This window comes from Nerophis ophidion, linkage group LG18 (assembly GCF_033978795.1).
Source record: "Nerophis ophidion isolate RoL-2023_Sa linkage group LG18, RoL_Noph_v1.0, whole genome shotgun sequence".
Lineage (NCBI taxonomy): Eukaryota > Metazoa > Chordata > Actinopteri > Syngnathiformes > Syngnathidae > Nerophis > Nerophis ophidion.
The window spans coordinates 41,507,891-41,528,644 of record NC_084628.1 but is presented as its reverse complement, the minus strand read 5'-3'; the positions used below and the strand labels follow the sequence as shown (position 1 = coordinate 41,528,644).

Below are 20,754 nucleotides of genomic sequence, written 5' to 3'. Positions count from 1 at the left end.
CAATATTTTATTGAAACTGTCTACCGGGCTCCCGAAGATCTGTCGGCCAGGAGAACCCACCACAGGAGGGCAACCTCCACACCCACATTTTCAGTGGAGCTCGGGCGGGTTACGAGTTGTGGAATCTCCTGGCAAAATCTGAACCGCATCCCGAAGTGGTCACGTGGTATAGGCGGGCGGCAAGGCTTCACACCTCATCTCATCCCATCAGGACTTAATACATACCACAGAAACCAGTACTACTAGAAATGCCAGCAAATCAATAACATAATAAAGTGACTTTGACCTGTTGGGACAAGTGATGAGTGCCTAGCTCAGGGGTGCCCACACTTTTTCTGCAGGCGAGCTACTTTTCAATTGACCAACTCGAGGGGATCTACCTCATTTATATATATCATTTATATTTATTTATTTATGAAAGAGACATTTTTGTAAACAAGTTAAATGTGTTTAATGATAATACAAGCATGTGTAACACATATAGATGTCTTTCTTTCACAAAGACAAGAATATAAGTTGGTGTATTACCTGATTAGGATGACTTGCATTGATTGGAATCAGACAGTAATGATGATAACGCCCACATTTTCAAATGGAGGAGAAAAAAAGTTGTCCTTTCTGTACAATACCACATGAAAGTGGTTGGTTTTTGGCATCTAATTCATCCAGCTTCCATACACTTTACAAGAAAAACATTTGCGGCAAATTCCGTAGCTTGCTTGATTGACATTCACGGCACCCGAGGGTCTTGTGAGATGACGCTGGCTGCTGCCAGTTCATTATTATGAAAAAATGACAGAGAGGAAGGCGAGAAACACTTTTTATTTCAACAGACTTTCGCGCCGTCCCTTCCGTCAAAACTCTAAAGGCCGACTGCACATTTCCTATCTTCACAATAAAAGCCCTGCTTCATGCTGCCTGCGCTAACAAAATAAGAGTCTCGGAAAGCTGGCGTGCACAAGTGATGTGCACGCCAGCTTTCTGAGGGATCGCTTGTGCACGCCAGTTTTCCGAGACTCTGTATTTAGTTAGCGCAGGCAGCATGAAGCAGGGCTTTTATAGTGAAGATAGGAAATGTGCAGTCGGCCTTTAGAGTTTTGACGGAAGGTACGGCGCGAGAGTCTGTTGAAATAAAAAGTGTTTCTCGCCTTCCTCTCGGTCATATTTTCATAATAATGATCTTGCAGCAGCCAGCGTCATCTCACAAGACCCTCCGGTACCGTGAATGTCATTGAAGTGACGTCTTGGTGAAGATTGATGATCACTCATTTTTAGCTCTATTTTTTTTTAAAGCCTGGCTGGAGATCGACTGTCACACCCCCCGCGGTCGACTGGTAGCTCGCGATCGACGTAATGGGCACCCCTGGCTTAGCTCATCCACTCTGTCACAATAGCAGTGAAGTTATTTCTGGTACATCACCACTTCATTCCATAAGACCAGCCTGGGTAAGTTAAGGCCCGTTAATCTTTTCAATCTGGCCTGCCGGACATTCCCAAATCATTTTTTTTAGATGTTTAAGATGTAAAGTGTAGATGCATTATGATGTGCACTCATCTTTTCTAATCACCCTAAGTCTTCATCTAAACTTAGTCTTTACATGCTTGGAATCTGCATGATATACTACTTACTATGCTCATCTAATTAGTTACTGTGGTAATGTAATTAGTTACTATGGTAATGTAACTCACGGCAGCTCCGACAAGGTACCAAGCGGTGTGGATGGGGAGCGTTTCCACAGAGTGTCACGGACAGACGTGGAAGGAGATTTTTACAACTCCATATATCACATTGTAGTGGGTTTATTTTTTACCCTGCATGTTCATATTTTGCTGTGCTTGTTGCGTTTCGCTTGATTGTATAATGTGTGGATGGAGAGGGGGTGTGACGTTGATATTTTCTCAATATTCAGTGTTTTATCCTTTATAGTTAATATTGTAAATCCCACATTCTTTATTTTCATGCTCATTCAGTAAAAAAAAATAAAATTCCATTCTGTTTTTTTTAAGGCAGTCTGTCATAATCAGACATTATTATGAGGTTCTGTATTAGTGTAAAAAAAAAAGATGTACCGGCCCCCAGACACATTTTTCTCCTCTAAATTTGGCCCCTGAGTCAAAAGATTTGCCTCGGCCGGCCATAAGCTCACCTCGGGTGGTAGATTCTGTCCCAGCAGCACAGACTGTGTAGTGGCTCTGACCAGAGATGTTTTTGTAAGAAGAGGGACCCAGGATGGCCTTATGGGCCAGTGACGTTGGCCCAGGTAGGAAAGGTGTCCAGCTGAAACATGGCCCGGCCCCAGGTGTTGATAGCCAGAGTGATGCAAACAATGCCGATGATGTTCATGACTATTCCCGTCCTAGCCTGAAAGATTGAAGGCAGGATTGAGCGATGGGGTGGAGCGACCACCAAGTACATAGAATGACACACTTTTGGCGTTACCCCAAGTATTTATCAACCAAAGCGAAGAGCGTATACAAACCATATCTGAAACCTTGAGGTATCCATAAGAGAAGACGATGGCATTGGGAGGTGTGGCGACCGGCAGCATGAAGGCAAAGGAGGCACTCAGCGTACACGGCACCATGACATACAGCGGGTTCATTCCGATGGACTGCGACTGCAGAAACACACAAAGATCAACTACACCCGTCACTTTAACTGGCAACCACAACCAAAACATGTCTTGCATTAGAATTGATCGATAGATGGATAAATAGCTAGATAGGTCGGTCGGTCGGTCGGTCGGTCGATGGATGGATGGATAGATGGATAGATGGATAGATAGTACTTTTGTCATGTCCATCCATCCATCCATCTTCTTCTGCTTATCCGAGGTCGGGTCACGGGGGCAACAGCCTAAGCAGGGAAACCCAGACTTCCCTTTCCCCAGCCACTTCGTCTAGCTCTTCCCGGGGGATCCCGAGGCGTTCCCAGGCCAGCCGGGAGACATAGTCTTCCCAACGTGTCCTGGGTCTTCCCCGTGGCCTCCTACTGGTTGGACGTGCCCTAAACAGGGCGTTCGGGTGGCATCCTGACCAGATGCCCGAACCACCTCATCTGGCTCCTCTCGATGTGGAGGAGCAGCAGCTTTACGTTGAGCTCCTCCCAGATGGCAGAGCTTCTCACCCTATCTCTAAGGGAGAGCCCCGCCACCCGGCGGAGGAAACTCATTTCGGCCGCTTGTACCCGTGATCTTATCCTTTCGGTCATGACCCAAAGCTCATGACCATAGGTGAGGATGGGAACGTAGATCGACCGGTAAATTGAGAGCTTTGCCTTCCGGCTCAGCTCCTTCTTCGCCACAACGGATCGATACAACGTCCGCATTACTGAAGACGCCGCACCGATCCGCCTGTCGATCTTCGTAACATAACGTAACAAATACCCAGAAACCCTTGCGGCACTAACTCTTCTGGAATCTACAATATACACCCCAGCTACCACCAAACCCCGCTCACCTCTACCACGCCCGCCCCCCCGCCCCCTCCACCTCAACCCCCACCACCCCCATCTCCCGAATTCGGAAGTCTCAAGGGTGGCAAGTGTGGATGACTCGGGTGTGTCTTGACTGGCTCCGCCGAACCCCTGAGGCCGAACTCACCGAACCCCTGGGGTTCGATCGAACCCAGGTTAAGAACCACTGCACTAGAAGAAAGATATTCAGCATCCAACATTGCAGAATGGTTGGAATAGGTAGTAGGCCGGTTTGAAATTCCCCTTAAGCAAAATTATTGCTATTGTGCATGACAATGGTGCACTTTATAAAAATAAAAATAAAAACATTTTTCTAACCCCTGCCTTGTTATTGTTATGTTTGGCAAGTCGAAAGGACATAGTGCCAGTATCCATCCATCCATCCATCCATTTTCTACCGCTTATTCCCTCTTGGGGTCGCGGGGGGCGCTGGCACCTATCTCAGCTACAATCGGGCAGAAGGCGGGGTACACCCTGGACAAGTCGCACCTCATCGCAGGGCCAACACGGATAGACAGACAACATTCACACTCACATTCACACACTAGGGACCATTTAGTGTTGCCAATCAACCTATCCCCAGGTGCATGTCTTTGGAAGTGGGAGGAAGCCGGAGTACTCGGAGGGAACCCACGCATTCACGGGGAGAACATGCAAACTCCACACAGAAAGATCCCGAGCCTGCTAATTTGGCGGTGTGTGCATGTGTGTGTTACAGACAGCAAAGCCCTGTCTGTCTGAGAGAAAGACAAGCATTATTGACCTATAGTTAACAACTAAGTTATTTCACTTTACCTGTTTCTGTGTTGAAGCAGCAAAAATAGGGCATTATGTTAAATGAAGTGTTTGTGTCTCTGTCACCACCCGTCAGGAGCAAGGGTGAAGTGTCTTGCTGAAGGACACAACAGACGTGACGAGGCTGGTAGAAGGTGGGGATTAAACCAGGAACCCTCAGGTTGCTGGCACGGCCACTCCCCATATGTTGAGCATCCGTTTTGTGTTTTGTTTTTACTCTACGGAAAAAATATCGAGATATATATATATTGTATATTGCCGTTAAGCATACGGAGTGAAAAACACAACCAAAAATAGGCTTCTTCACGCGACGAAGCCGGCCTACTTCACCACAGCCTGTCGCGATGAGATAGAGACGTGAAGACAAATCACACTGTTCCTTACACCCACCCGGGGGGATGCTGGAGACTATCTGGGCTGTATTCGGGTGGAAGGCGGGGTACAACCTGGACAAGTCGCCACCTCATCACAGGGCCAACACAGATAGACAACATTCACACACTCGGGACCATATCCTATCCCCATGTGAATGTCTTTGGAGATGGGCGGGGCCGATCCCCAGGTGCATGTCTTTGGAGGTGGGAGGGGCCTATCCCCAGGTGCATGTCTTTGGAGGTGGGAGAAAGCCAGAGTACCCGGAGGGAACCCACGCATTCACGGGGAGAACATGCAAACTCCACACAGAAAGATCCCGAGCCTGGATTTGAACCCAGGACTGCAGGACCTTGGTATTGTGAGGCAGACGCACTAACCCCTCTTCAACCGTGAAGCTCTAGTGCCAGTATGTGTTTTTTAAAAATAAAGTATTGGAAAGGATAGAAATGTAGTTCGATTATTAATCGATTAATAATCGACAGATGAATCGATTATCAAATTAATCGTTAGTTGCAGCCCTAATTCAAACCCAACTGATTAGAAGATCATTTAAATATTTGTTGAAGAGAAGTTGTTCAAACAATGTAACAATGGGAGGTCAATGGGAGCCAAGTTCTGAGATCCCAAAAGATCGTAAATGCAGCCTCCGTTTCTAGGCAAACAATGCATATCGCCCCCAACACTAAATTGTAAACCTAGTATGGCGAGCCTGCAGAGATAATAAATAGAAGAGGACATTGAACTTTGACATAATTAATTCCAGGTCTAAAACCAATTCTCTGCCTTCCTGTGTCAAGTCACGAGCCCTAACTTTGGCCGAGCCCCTTCACGTTCAACCACTTGTAAATTATGAGATGTTCTTCTCCTTCTGTCCTTTTGTCTTGCCAGCCTACTTGTCCTCACCCGAAATAAATATCTACCTAAGCACCGCTTGCTTGTCTCTTGCAGCCCAGACTCTGGCACTGGCTTGCAGTGTGTGACCAAGGCGCACAATACCGCCATTCAGGCTGAGCTGAATTGCAAGGATCCGGGCTGAATTGGCATGTTTGGCAGGACACAAATGGGATGTGGGGCCAGGGGGGAAAGGGTGGCCAAACACATTCAACAGGACGGGTAACCAAACAGGCGTGGACGAGGCAGACTCTCACCGGGGAAAGGGTTTTAACGCTTGTCTCCAGTTGGGAAAAGGAAGCACGGCACCTCACTGAACCACGGTTACCTCACGTCAGCCGTATTCTCCGGCTTATAATGCTTCATTTCGGATGAAAAGAGCTCGGCCCCCTGCCCCCATTCTCAGCACATTCTACAGAGGCACTATAGAGAGCAACTGCATCTCTCTCTGGACCGGAGCCTGTGGGGCCTCAGACTGGAAGTCTCTGCAGAGAGTGGTGAGGACGTTGGAAAAGACCATCAAGGACTCCTCTTCCTCCTATCCAGGGGATTGCAAAAAGCAGCTGCCTGACCAGGGCTCAGAAAATCTGCAGATACTCCTCCCACCCCCCACCAAGGGGTTGTGGGAGGACTGCTGGACTCTAGAAAGAGGTTCCGCAGCCTCTGTAGCAGAACCTCCAGGTTGTGTAACAGCTTCTTCCCTCAGGTCGTAAGACTCTTGAATGCGTCTTAATAATCCCCTCAATTCCCCCCCAAAAAAAGGATGAAATGGCTGGAATATAAAGACAATATAACATAAACGTGGATGCAATATATTTATCTGTACAGTAATCTATTTATATCTGCACCTTATTGCTCTTCACCACCATGAGATAATGCAACAACATTTCATTCTTATCCGTACTGTAAAGTTCAAATTTGACGATGAAAAGGAAGTCGAAGTCGAAGTCTTTTCAACAACAACAAAAAACCAAGTTGTTCTTACCATTGAGGCGAGGATGGGTAAGAAGAGAGTTGCAGTTGCCACATTGCTGGTGCATTCTGTGAAGGTTGCGATCAGAAGACATAAGATGATGGCAATGGCCCAGGGAGGGATGCTTTGCAGGGGACTCATTTGAGCTCCCATCCACTTGGAGAGTCCAGATACCTACGAGGAAGATGATGATATTCACTAAGTAAAATGCCAAGTGGTGGTTATTAGTAGTTGAGGAAAATATTCAGTGATGTCAATAAAGTTGTATCCACTTGGGATGATCTCATGCTGGCCCCACTATGGACTGGACTGTCATTATTATGTTAGATCCACTATGGACTGGACTGTCACTATTATGTAAGATCCACTATGGACTGGACTCTCACACTATTATGTTAGATCCACTATGGACTGGACTCTCACTATTATGTTAGATCCACTATGTACTGGACTCTCACACTATTATGTTAGATCCACTATGGACTGGACTCTCACACTATTATGTTAGATCCACTATGGACTGGACTCTCACTATTATGTTAGATCCACTATGGACTGGACTCTCACACTATTATGTTAGATCCACTATGGACTGGACTCTCACACTATTATGCTAGATCCACTATGGACTGGACTCTCACTATTATGTTAGATCCACTATGGACTGGACTCTCACAATATTATGTTAGATCCACTATGGACTGGACTGTCATTATTATGTTAGATCCACTATGGACTGGACTGTCACTATTATGTAAGATCCACTATGGACTGGACTCTCACACTATTATGTTAGATCCACTATGGACTGGACTCTCACTATTATGTTAGATCCACTATGTACTGGACTCTCACACTATTATGTTAGATCCACTATGGACTGGACTCTCACACTATTATGTTAGATCCACTATGGACTGGACTCTCACTATTATGTTAGATCCACTATGGACTGGACTCTCACACTATTATGTTAGATCCACTATGGACTGGACTCTCACACTATTATGCTAGATCCACTATGGACTGGACTCTCACTATTATGTTAGATCCACTATGGACTGGACTCTCACAATATTATGTTAGATCCACTATGGACTGGACTCTCACACTATTATGTTAGATCCACTATGGACTGGAATCTCAGACTATTATGTTAGATCCACTATGGACTGGACTCTCACTATTATGTTAGACCCACTATGGACTGGACTCTCACACTATTATGCTAGATCCACGATGGACTGGACTCACACTATTATGTTGGATCCATTATGGACTGGACTCTCACACTATTATGCAAGATCCACTATGGACTGGACTCTCACTATTATGTTAGATCCACTATGGGCTGGACTCTCACTATTATGTTAGATCCACTATGGACTTGACTCTCATGATATTATGCTGGATCCACTATTGACTGGACTCTCACTATTATGTTAGATCCACTATGGACTGGACTCTCAGACTATTATGTTAGCTCCACTATGGACTGGACTCTCACACTATTATGTTAGATCCACTATGGACTGGACTCTCAATATTATGTTAGATCCACTATGGACTGGACTCTCACACTATTATGTTAGATCCACTATGGACTAGACTCAAACTATTATGTTAGATCCACTATGGACTGGACTCTCAGACTATTATGTTAGATCCACTATGGACTGGACTCTCACTATTATGTTAGATCCACTATGGACTGGACTCTCACTATTATGTTAGATCCACTATGGACTGGACTCTCACACTATTATGTTAGATCCACTATGGACTGGACTCTCACTATTATGTTAGATCCACTATGGACTGGACTCTCACTATCATGTTAGATCCACTATGGACTGGACTCTCACACTATTATGTTAGATCCACTATGGACTGGACTCTCACACTATTATGTTAGATCCACTATGGACTGGACTCTCACTATTATGTTAGATCCGCCATGGACTGGACTCTCAATATTATGTTAGATCCACTATGGACTGGACTCTCACTATTATGTTAGATCCACTATGGACTGGACTCTCACTACTACGTTAGATCCACTATGAACTGGACTCACACCGTTATGTTAGACCCATTATGGACTGGACTCTCACTATTATGTTAGATCCACTATGGACTGGACTCTCAGACTATTATGTTAGATCCACTATGGACTGGACTCTCACTATTATGTTAGATCCACTATGGACTGGACTCTCACTATTATGTTAGATCCACTATGGACTGGACTCTCAATATTATGTTAGATCCACTATGGACTGGACTCTCACTATTATGTTAGATCCACTATGGACTGGACTCTCACACTATTATGTTAGATCCACTATGGACTGGACTCTCACTATTATGTTAGATCCACTATGGACTGGACTCTCACACTATTATGTTAGATCCACTATGGACTGGACTCTTACTATTATGTTAGATCCACTATTGACTGGACTCTCACTATTATGTTGGATCCACTATGAACTGGACTCTCACACTATTATGTTAGATCCACTATGGACTGGACTCTCACACTATTATGTTAGATCCACTATGGACTGGACTCTCACTATTATGTTAGATCCACTATGGACTGGACTCACACTATTATGTTAGATCTACGATGGACTGGACTCACACTATTATGTTAGATCCATTATGGACTGAACTCTCACACTATTATGTTAGATCCACTATGGACTGGACTCTCACTATTATGTTAGATCCACTATGGACTGGACTCTCAATATTATGTTAGATCCACCATGGACTGGACTCTCACTATTATGTAAGATCCACTAAGGACTGGACTCTCACTATTATGTGAGATCCACGATGGACTGGACTCTCACTATTATGTTAGATCCACTATGGACTAGACTCTTACTATTAAGTTAGATCCACTACGGCCTGGACTTTCAGACTATTAAGTTAGATCCACTATGGACTAGACTCTCACTATTATGTTAGATCCACTATGGACTGGACTCTCACACTATTATGTTAGATCCACTATGGACTGGACTTTCACACTATTATGTTAGATCCACTATGGACTAGACTGTAATATGTTAGATCCTCTACGGACTGGACTTTCACACTATTATGTTAGATCCACTATGGACTAGACTCTAATATGTTAGATCCACTACGGACTGGACTTTCACAATATTATGTTAGACCCACTCGACGTCAATTGCATCTGGTCTCCCCTGGGGGAGGTGGGTCACCCACATCTACGGTCCTCTCCAAGGTTTCTCATAGTCATTCTCATTGACATCCCACTGGGTTGTGAGTTTTTCCTTGCACTTATGTGGGCTCTGAGCCCAGGATGTCGTTGTGGCTTGTGCAGCCCTTTGAGACACTTGTGATTTAGGGCTATATAAATAAACATTGATTGATTGATTGATTGATTATTATGTTAACGATTTAAGAGAAGCCCGGGTGCGTCTCACTGAACCCGTAGGTTGGTTGTCTGTTGTGTCACAAAGTAAGCACTTAAGTGTCTTATCCTGCAATGTTGCTGTCTGACAAAAAGCAACAAGTGCCAAAGTTTTGTGCATTTTTTTAATGTAATACGAAAAACACGTGTTTCAAATTAAAAACTTTATATCAAAATGTGGCTTTTTGTTGTTTAGTGACAATGTTCTTTGCTCTTTCTGAACTAAGACATCAATTAAGATCAAATCTAGACTAAGAACTCTCCAAGAATGGGTTTTGCAATCCCTCTGCATCTTTGTGTGGGCAGGGAATGAATAGTTGAAGGAAATTAATTTTAGTCCTCCATCCATTTTCTTCCGCTTATCCGAGGTCGGGTCACGGGGGAAGCAGCCTAAGCAGGGAAGCCCAGACTTCCCTCTCCCCAGCTCTTCCCGGGGGATCCCGAGGTGTTCCCAGGCCAGCCGGGAGACATAGTCTTCCCAACGTGTCCTGGATCTTCCCTGTGGCCTCCTACCGGTCGGACGTGCCCTAAACACCACCCTAAGGAGGCGTTCGCGTGGCATCCTGACCATATGCCCGAACCACCTCATCTGGTTCCTCTCCATGTGGAGGAGCAGCGGCTTTACTTTGAGTTCCTCCCGGATGGCAGAGCTTCTCACCCTATCTCTAAGGGAGAGACCCGTCACCCGGCGGAGGAAACTCATTTCGGCTGCTTGTACCCGTGATCTTGTCCTTCTTGGTTAAAACCCAAAACACATGACCATAGGTGAGGACGGGAACGTAGATTCACCAGTAAATTGAGACCTTTGCCTTCCGGCTCAGCTCCTTCTTCACCACAATGGATCGATACAGCGTACACATTACTAAGAACCAAGTCAGTCTGTTGTCTTCACAAAGAGAACTAAGTCAGTCTGTGGTCTTCTCAGAGAGAACTAAGTCAGTCTGTGGTCTTCTCAGAGAGAACCAAGTCAGTCTATGGTCTTCTCAGAGAGAACCAAATCAGTCTGTGGCCTTCTAAGAGAAAACTAAGTCAGTCTGTGGTCTTCTCAGAGAGAACCAAGTCAGTCTGTGGTCTTGTCAGAGAGAACCAAGTCAGTCTGTGGCCTTCTCAGAGAAAACTAAGTCAGTCTGTGGTCTTCTCAGAGAGAACCAAGTCAGTCGGTGGCCTTCTCAGAGAAAACTAAGTCAGTCTGTGGTCTTCTCAGAGAGAACCAAGTCAGTCTGTGCTCTTGTCAGAGAGAACCAAGTCAGTCTGTGGTCTTTTCAGAGAGAACCAAATCAGTCTGTGGCCTTCTCAGAGAAAACTAAGTCAAGCTGTGGTCTTCTCAGAGAGAACCAAGTCAGTCTGTGGTCTTCTCAGAGAGAACCAAGTCAGTCTGTGGTCTTTTCAGAGAGAACCAAGTCAATCTATGGTCTTCTCAGAGAGAACCAAGTCAGTCGGTGGTCTTCTCAGAGAAGACGCTGCACCGATCCACCTGTCCATCTCACCATCCACTCTTCCCTCACTCGTAAACAAGACTGCTTGGTACTTGAACTCCTCCACTTGGGGCAGGGTCTCCTCCCCAACCAGGAGATGGCACTCCACCCTTTTCCGGGTGAGCACCATGAACACAGACTTGGAGGTGCTGATTCTCATCAATTTTAGTCCTTGTAGTCCTTGTGTCAGTGAAGGACACTGACACAAGGGAGATTCTCAAGAGGTTTCTGCAAAGGAAATACCTCCTTAGGATGCTAAATTATTTTGGAGTCAGCAAGAATATCTTCCTGACTTTCTACTACTCCTTCACGTTCTCCATCACCTGCGGGTTCCAAACCAGCAGCCTCCAGAAGAGTGGAAGTCTCTGCAGAGAGTGGTGAGGACGGCTGAAAAGATAATCAGGACTCCTCTTCCTCCTATCCAGGAGATCGCAAAAAGCCACTGCCTGACCAGGGCTCAGAAAATCTGTAGAGACTCCTCCCACCCCTATCAAGTACTGTTTTCACTGCTGGACTCTAGAAAGAGGTTCCGCAGCCGCCGTAGCAGAATCAGGTTCTGTAACAGCTTCTTCCCTCAGGCCGTCAGACTCTAGAACGCATGAAAATAATTCCCTGAATTTCCTCCCAAAAACGGATTAACTGGCTGGAATATCAATCAATCAATCAATCAATTTTTACTTATATAGCCCTAAATCACTAGTGTCTCAAAGGGCTGCACAAACCACTACGACATCCTGGGTAGGCCCACATAAGGGCAAGGAAAACTCACACCCAGTGGGACGTCGGTGACAATGATGACTATGAGAACCTTGGAGAGGAGGAAAGCAATGGATGTCGAGCGGGTCTAACATGATACTGTGAAAGTTCAATCCATAATGGATCCAACACAGTCGCGAGAGTCCAGTCCAAAGCGGATCCAACACAGCAGTGAGAGTCCCGTTCACAGCGGAGCAGGCAGGAAACCATCCCAAGCGGAGGCGGATCAGCAGCGCAGAGATGTCCCCAGCCGATACGCAGGCAAGCAGTACATGGCCACCGGATCGGACCGGACCCCCTCCACGAGGGAGAGTGGGACATAGGAGAAAAAGAAAAGAAACGGCAGATCAACTGGTCTAAAAAGGGAGTCTATTTAAAGGCTAGAGTATACAAATGAGTTTTAAGGTGAGACTTAAATGCTTCTACTGAGGTGGCATCTCGAACTTTTACCGAGAGGGCATTTCAGAGTACTGGAGCCCGAAATGAAAACGCTCTATAGCCCACAGACTTTTTTTGGGCTTTGGGAATCACTAATAAGCCGGAATCCTTTGAAGGCAGATTTCTTGCCCGGACATATGGTACAATACAATCGGCAAGATAGGCTGGAGCTAGACCGTGTAGTATTTTATACGTAAGTAGTAAAACCTTAAAGTCACATTTTAAGAGCACAGGAAGCCAGTGCGGGTGAGCCAATACAGGCGTAATGTGATCAAACTTTCTTGTTTTGTCAAAAGTCTAGCAGGCGCATTTTGTACCAACTGTAATCTTTTAATGCTAGACAATATAAAGACAATATACCATACATCCATAAATGTGGCTGCATATGCAAAAGTGCAACATATTGATCTGTACAGTAATCTAAGTATTTATTATCTGCACTGTAAAGTTCAAATTAGAATGACAATAAAAGGAAGTCTAAGTCTGTAAGTCTAAGTCTAAGAGTCATCCACTATGATCAAGTAAAAGCCCTACTGAAAGAGCTTAGGGGGACAATACAGACCACCTCATATCATACTGTCCCTTTATGATGAATACCACCACCTACCTCGCTCCCTTTGGCAAGAGCAAAGCCTCCTCCGAGAAGAAGCACAATCCCCCACGGTAACTTCTTCTGGGCAACTTTCCAGGTGAGCAGACGAGGGATTGAATTTGAAGTTGGACAGGACACTGCAGAGCCAGTAGAGTGTTGAGTTATCGCAGCGATGACTTGCACACATTTTTCAGACGGAGTGCTGGCCACCTGTGTCGAAACGCTGAGTCCTCCACGAACAGAAACGTGGTGGTTTAGATGGCAGAACAAACAGAAGAACGGCAATGAAGATCGCCACAGTAGCGTCCGTAACGTACCTGAGAGGGAAGATGTTATGTAAGTCAGAACAAATACAAAGGATGTCTTTGATCGGAAAAGGAATCATACTCTGCTTTGGAGTTAAAAATGTCCGTTGCCCAGCCGTGCACGAAGCCTGGATCCCTTGTGAACCACAAGACCACCAGCAGAGTGAAGAGACCCAGGACACTGAGCTCTCCAAAAGACATGGGCCCCAAAAGACGATGCTGCTCTCGGATCATGTTATAGGCGGCGACCTCCTTCTCGGTCTTCACAGAACCACAGGCCCATGTCTTCCTAAAGCTGCAGATACCAAAATGTCATGTATACGCTCGATCCCACTTGTGGTGTGGTAGAACTTTCCTGAAGTTGACTCTGACCAATCATCTGTGCACCTACTTGAATCCAACAAAGACAAACTGCAGCCACAGCCAAGCCAGTGTGAGCATGAGGATCATGTTCGGAAAGGCGAATCCAAACCAGGAGGCGAAATTAATCACGTTACCATTTTCGGGGAAGAGTCTAAAGAAAAGAACATTAGGGGTAACGTACTTTCATTGACTTTCATTGACTATAATTGAGCATTTTCATAATCCAACACTCACTGGCTCATTTGGCCATTCAACACCAGATTAGGACCGGTCCCAGTCAGCGTGGCGGTGCCGCCTATGCTGGCGGCGTAGCAGACGCACAAGGTCATCCCTTTGCACGTCTTCATTCTTTCTGCTGCCGTCTTATGCCTGGTAACCTCCACAGAAGTATCCAAAAAAGTCACAACCACAGGGCCTTCAAAGAAAGACCATGTCTGAGAGCAACGTCAGAACATACGACTGTAAATCCTTTGATAGTCTTGCTATAAATAATCGTTCTTCAATCTTAAAACTAAAACTACCAGGTTTTTTCTGCCTACCTAGAAGTACCAGAGAGGGGTCATTTGACCCGGCGGCTTTTACCGAATACACTAATCACTCATTTTGCTATGGTAATGAGGCTGATGGCTCATTTCTTGAAACTGAGATGTCATTCTCAAAACATGGACAAATCCCCAAACTAATTTGCAGTTCCTCACAACAGAATGGCATTTATCATTGCTTTCATCAAATTTCAAATGCTTTTGTACACGTCTCAATCATTTAGTACATCCTTGCAAATGGCTATGTAGAAGTATCCTACAGTTAACACAATCAGCTTACATTTAGTACAATTTTCAAATGAATGGACCTTGCTGATCTATCCCAATTGGTTGATTCTCAGTGTAATGGTTGTCCTGAAAACATGTCAGCACATTTTCTTCATATAAGTCATCATATGCCGAATAGTCTGCTCAATTTTCAAGATAGTGTTAGGGAATTGGGATCAAATATTTTGGACGCTGTATCGATCCGTTGTGGTGAAGAAGGAGCTGAGCCGGAAGGCAAAGCTCTCAATTTGCCGGTCGATCTACGTTCCCATCCTCACCTATGGTCATGAGCTTTGGGTCATGACCGAAAGGATAAGATCACGGGTACAAGCGGCCGAAATGAGTTTGGGTCTCTCCCTTAGAGATAGGGTGAGAAGCTCTGCCATCCGGGAGGAACTCAAAGTAAAGCCGCTGCTCCTTCACATGGAGAGGAGCCAGATGAGGTGCCTCGGGAGGTGTTTAGGGCACGTCCAACCGGTAGGAGGCCACGGGGAAGACCCAGGACACGATTGGAAGACTATGTCTCCCGGCTGGCCTGGGAACGCCTCGGGATCCCCCGGGAAGAGCTGGACGAAGTGGCTGGGGAGAGGGAAGTCTGGGTTTCCCTGCTTAGGCTGTTGCCCCCGCGACCCGACCTTGGATAAGCGGAAGAAGATGGATGGATGGATGGATATTTTGGAACGTTTTGGAAGATGTCATATCAAAATTATGATAATCAGGTTAGTACATAACATGTCTCGTCAACAGTCTCTAGTAATGAATGTTAACGTAAGCCATCAAAACAACGCAATAGCAAGTGTCCAATTATGCGCCTGAAGAATGTTGTTTCCAATTGTGACATTCATGGAGACTGACAGAGACCGCGAAAATGCCTGAAACGTGAACGCCTCATTCATTAGGGCATGCGCAAGCTGCGTAAAGACTGGAATAGCCAGCGTTTTGTGTGTAAACAAGCGAGTTGCCCTGCAGTTTGCAGCACGAGCATGCCTTTGATTGATTGATTGATACTTTTATTAGTAGTTTGCACAGTACAGTACATATTCCGTACAATTGACCATTAAATGGTAACACCCGAATAAGTTTTTCAACTTGTTTAAGTCGGGGTCCACGTTAATCAATTCATGGTACAAATATATACTATCAACATAATACAGTCATCATCATAGTATGTACATTGAATTGTTTACATTATTTACAATCCGGGGGGTGGGATGAGGAGCTTTGGTTGATATCAGAACTTCAGTCATCAACAATTGCATCAACAGAGAAATGTAGGTCTTATTTAGTAGGATATGTACAGCCAGCAGAGAACATAGTGAGTTCACATAGCATAAGAACAAGTATATACATTAGAAGTACATTTGAGTTGTTTATAATCCGGGGAGATGGGATGTGAATGGAGGAGGGTATTAGTAAAGTGTTGAAGTTGCCTGGAGGTGTTGTTTTAGAGCAGTTTTGAAGGAATATAGAGATGCACTTACTTTTATACCTGTTGGGAGTGCATTCCACATTGATGTGGCATAGAAAGAGAATGAGTTAAGACCTTTGTTGGATCGAAATCTGGGTTTAACGTGGTTTGTGGAGCTCCCCCTGGTGTTGTGGTTATGGCGGTCATTTACGTTAGGGAAGTAGTTTGACATGTACTTCGGTATCAAGGAGGTGTAGCGGATTTTATAGACTAGGCTCAGTGCAAGTTGTTTTACTCTGTCCTCCACCCTGAGCCAGCCCACTTTGGAGAAGTGGGTTGGATTGAGGTGTGATCCGGGGTGGAGGTCTAAAAGTAACCGGACTAGCTTATTCTGGGATGTTTGGAGTCTAGATTTGAGGGTTTTGGAGGTGCTGGGGTACCAGGAGGTGCAAGCGTAATCGAAGAAGGGTTGAATGAGAGTTCCCGCTAGAATCCTCAAGGTGCTTTTGTTGACCAGAGAGGAGATTCTGTAGAGGAATCTCGTTCTTTGGTTGACCTTTTTGATCACCTTGGTTGCCATTTTATCACAGGAAAGATTAGCCTCTAGAATGGAACCTAGGTAGGTGATCTCATCCTTCCTGGTGATAACAATGTCACCCACTTTTATAGTGAAGTCACTGACCTTCTTAAGTTTGATATGGGACCAGTGCGAAATTGCTCACCTCAAATTCGTACTGGGCATGCTCCTGCTGCCAACTGCACGGCACATTGCTTGTCTGCCGTGCACGCGAACGCAATGAACGTGTGAATGTCCCATGTGATCATGACGAATCATATGACTGCAACCAGATAATGGTTGAATTAACGTGTGAATCTCCCACTCAAGTGACAAATGTGAGCTGCTAACAGCCACATTTCCACAACAAAAGGGGGTCCAAAGGGTCAAATGACCCTCTTGTGGGTCTTTTAGGTAAAAAGGTCAATCGACCCCTCCGTGGTAGTTCTAGTGTTAATGACGTCTCACCTGTCGCCTCGGCCTGTTTGTCCGACTGCGAGGGCTGCTTGCCATCCACGTCAGTTATCGGGCTTTCCTCAGAGTTCATTTCCCGAGGTATCTGTGCCTCGCTGTTGCTGAGCTCCTCCAGCACCGCCTGGACGATAGGCACCATCATGGCTGTGGTGGCGGTGTTACTGATCCACATGGACAAGAAGGCAGTCACGCCCATAAAACCCAACATAAGCCTGCAAAGTAGGAAAGGTTAGCGGTGGTCTTGGGGCTTATAAGCCTTTGCTAAGAACAACAACAAATCCATCCGGATCCACGGTCCGTGGTCTACAAAAGCACAACAAATGACCACATTTGAGATGCAAACGTCTTTCCTGCTGATACATTGCTGGGACCTAACTGCAGTCCAAAGGATTGAGTTTCATTCAAACTTATTTGGAGTAGGTGATGATTCTTGTACACGGTAATGATTGGATGAAGCAGACTTCAGGGCCTGATGTACTAAGGGTTGGGGGGGTGTAAAACTCATGCAAACTTGATAGCGCACACAAAGCTGATCTTTTAGGCTCATGTGCACTCTTAGTCTGTATTTGTATAAAGTATAGGCCAACGGAATTGGACAATGTTTTTTCTGTATTTACATAGTAGATAGTCACATCAAAACTATGAATGAACACACGTGGAGTTATGTACTTATCAACAAAAAGGTGAAAAAACTGAAAAAATGTTTTGTATTCTGGTTCCTTCAAAATAGCCACCCTTTGCTCTGATCACTGCTTTGCACACTTTTGGCATTCTCTCCATGAGCTTCAAGCACACCTGTGAAGAGAAGACCGTTTACCTCTTGAAGCTCATGGAGAGAATGCCAAGCGTGTGCAAAGCAGGAATCAGAGCAAAACGTTCATTCATAGTTTTGAGTTGACAACAATAATCATTAAAAATAAGGAAAATGTATTAAATGAGAAGGTGTGTCCAAACTTGTACTGTATATGCAAAAAAATCCGCTAATTACCAGAACACCGATAATACAAGGAGGGGGGGATGCAAATATAATCATTTAGCACTCGCATTCAGCACTGAAAGTGTTTTGTGAACACTGTTTTGAGTCTACATTGGCATTGTCTTGCTGAAATAAGCAGGGGCGTCCATAATAACATATGTTGCTCCCATAGTTGCTCATTGCCCATTGCTCCCAAACTCCCATGCACCTTGAGGATCCATGGGAGTTTGCCCAACCAGTCTACATGTGCTTTGTGGACTTGGAAAAGGCATTGGACCATGTACCCCGGGAAGTCCTGTGGGGAGTGCTCAGAGAGTATGGGGTAACGGACTGTCTGATTGTGGCGGTCCGCTCCCTGTATGATCAGTCATCATGATGGTCCGCATCGCCGGCAGTCAGTCGGACCCGTTTCCAGTGAGGGTTGGACTCCCCCAAGGTTGCCTTGGTCACCCATTCTGTTCTTACGTTTTATTGACAGAATTTCTAGGCACAGTCAAGGCGTTGAGGGGATCTGGTTTGGTGACCGCAGGATTAGGTCTCTGCTTTTTGCAGATGATGTGGTCCTGAGGGCTTCATCTGGCCAGGATCTTCAGCTCTCACTGGATCGGTTCGCAGCCGAGTGGGAGGCGACTGGGATGAGAATCAGCACCTCCAAGTCCAGTCCATGGTTCTCGCCCGGAAACGGGTGGAGTGCCATCTCCGGGTTGGGGGCGGGGGTCTTGTTCACGAGTGAGGGAAGAGTGGATCGTGAGGTTGACAGGTGGATCGGTGCAACGTCTTCAGTAATGCGGACGTTGTACCGATCCGTTGTCGTAAAGAAGGAGCTGAACCGGAAGGCAAAGCTCTTAATTTACCGGTCGATCTACGTTCCCATCCTCACCTATGGTCATGAGTTTTGGGTTAAAGCCGCTGCTCCTCCACATAGAGAGGAGCCAGATGAGGTGGTTCGGGCAAGGAGGCCACGGGGAAGACCCAGGACACGTTGGGAAGACTATGTCTCCCGGCTGGCCAGGGAGGGCCTCGGGATCCCTCGGGAGGAGCTGGACTAAATGGCTTCGGAGAGGGAAGTCTGGGCTTCTCTGCTTAGGCTGCTGCCCCCGTGACTTGACCTCGAATAAGCGGAAGAAGATGGATGGATGGATGTTTTGAGTCTATATTCAGCAAGTGTAATAAGCAAAGTGGGAAATTGTTGTGGTTTGACGAGTCAACATTACAAATTGTTTTGGAAACTGGACATCCAAAGAGGAAAGGAACCATCCGGACTGTCCTTTGGGTGGAAGTGTAAAAGCCAGCATGTGTGATGGTATGGGGGTGTATTAGTGCCCAAGGCATGGGTAACTTACACATCTGTGAAGGCACCATTAATGCTGAAAGGTACATACAGCTGTTGCCATGCAAGCAACGTAATCATGGACGCCCCTGCTTATTTCAGCAAGACGATGCCTTTGAAAATGTGTGGTTGCAACATGAAGGCTAAAATATGAGGCGGAAGACTGTTGAACAACTTAAGCTGTACATCAAGGATGTAATGGGAACGAATTCCACTTAAAAAATGGGTCTCCTCAGTTCCCAAACCTTTACTGAGTGTTGTTAAAAGGAAAGGCCATGTAACACACTGGTGAACATGCCTTTTTTGCAGTGTGTTGCTGCCATTACATTCTAACTAAGTTCATGATTATTTGCAAAAAATAACAAAGTTTCTCAGTGTGAAGATGAAATATCTTGTCTTTGCAGTCTATTCAATTGAATATAAGTTGAAAAGGATTTGTTGTATTCTCTTTTTATTTAGCATTTACACAACCTGACAACTTCACTGCTTTTGGCTTTTGTACGTTTCTTAGTGGAGGTCATGGTACTTGATTAGTTGTTGGGGTCGTTATGCAACTCACAGTGCCGGACGCACACCAACTAGCAGGAGAACCCTCAAAGCGATACGCTTGTGCAAGTTCCAGTGCTCGACGGCGACGGCCACCATCAAACCCCCCACAAACAACAGGTTGGTGTCCTTCAGGTACTGCATGCACACCTAAAAGGGGCAGGGTCAAAGGTCAGTCATATGGTCAAAAGATAGAGCCAGCGTCTACATATCCAGTTAAAGCTACGTATTTGACCTTATCAATCAACACTACATTTAATTAACTATGCAACGTATTTGACCTTATCAATCAACACTACATTTAATTAACTATGCAACGTATTTGACCTTATCAATCAACACTACATTTAATTAACCATGCAACATATTTGACCTTGTCAATCAACACTACATTTAATTAACTATGCAACGTATTTGACCTTATCAATCAACACTACATTTAATTAACCATGCAACATATTTGACCTTGTCAATCAACACTACATTTAATTAACTATGCAACGTATTTGACCTTATCCCTCAACACTACATTTAATTAACCATGCAACATATTTGACCTTGTCAATCAACATTACATTTAATTAACCATGCAACATATTTGACCTTGTCAATCAACACTACATTTAATTAACTATGCAACATATTTGACCTTATCCATCAACACTACATTTAATTAACATGCAACATATTTGACCTTATCAATCAACACTACATTTAATTAACCATGCAACATATTTGACCTTATCAATCAACACTACATTTAATT

At 45.2% G+C, this 20,754-nt stretch overlaps 1 protein-coding gene across 1 annotated transcript in view; it reads right to left on the bottom strand.

Annotated features, from left to right (window-relative positions):
* Nucleotides 1–1,242: 1,242 nt before the first annotated feature.
* Nucleotides 1,243–20,754, bottom strand: part of slc13a5b (solute carrier family 13 member 5b) — a 48,963-nt gene continuing 29,451 nt past the window's right edge. Inside the window, exons 3-12 of the mRNA XM_061878130.1 lie at nucleotides 20,002–20,138; nucleotides 17,131–17,348; nucleotides 14,124–14,304; nucleotides 13,918–14,040; nucleotides 13,609–13,821; nucleotides 13,432–13,538; nucleotides 13,237–13,358; nucleotides 6,522–6,683; nucleotides 2,481–2,618; nucleotides 1,243–2,362 (exon numbers count right to left, since the gene is read on the bottom strand). Of these exons, the coding sequence (XP_061734114.1) occupies nucleotides 2,237–2,362; nucleotides 2,481–2,618; nucleotides 6,522–6,683; nucleotides 13,237–13,358; nucleotides 13,432–13,538; nucleotides 13,609–13,821; nucleotides 13,918–14,040; nucleotides 14,124–14,304; nucleotides 17,131–17,348; nucleotides 20,002–20,138 (1,527 nt within the window). The 3' untranslated portion in view covers nucleotides 1,243–2,236. The remainder of the gene's footprint in view (nucleotides 2,363–2,480; nucleotides 2,619–6,521; nucleotides 6,684–13,236; nucleotides 13,359–13,431; nucleotides 13,539–13,608; nucleotides 13,822–13,917; nucleotides 14,041–14,123; nucleotides 14,305–17,130; nucleotides 17,349–20,001; nucleotides 20,139–20,754) is intronic.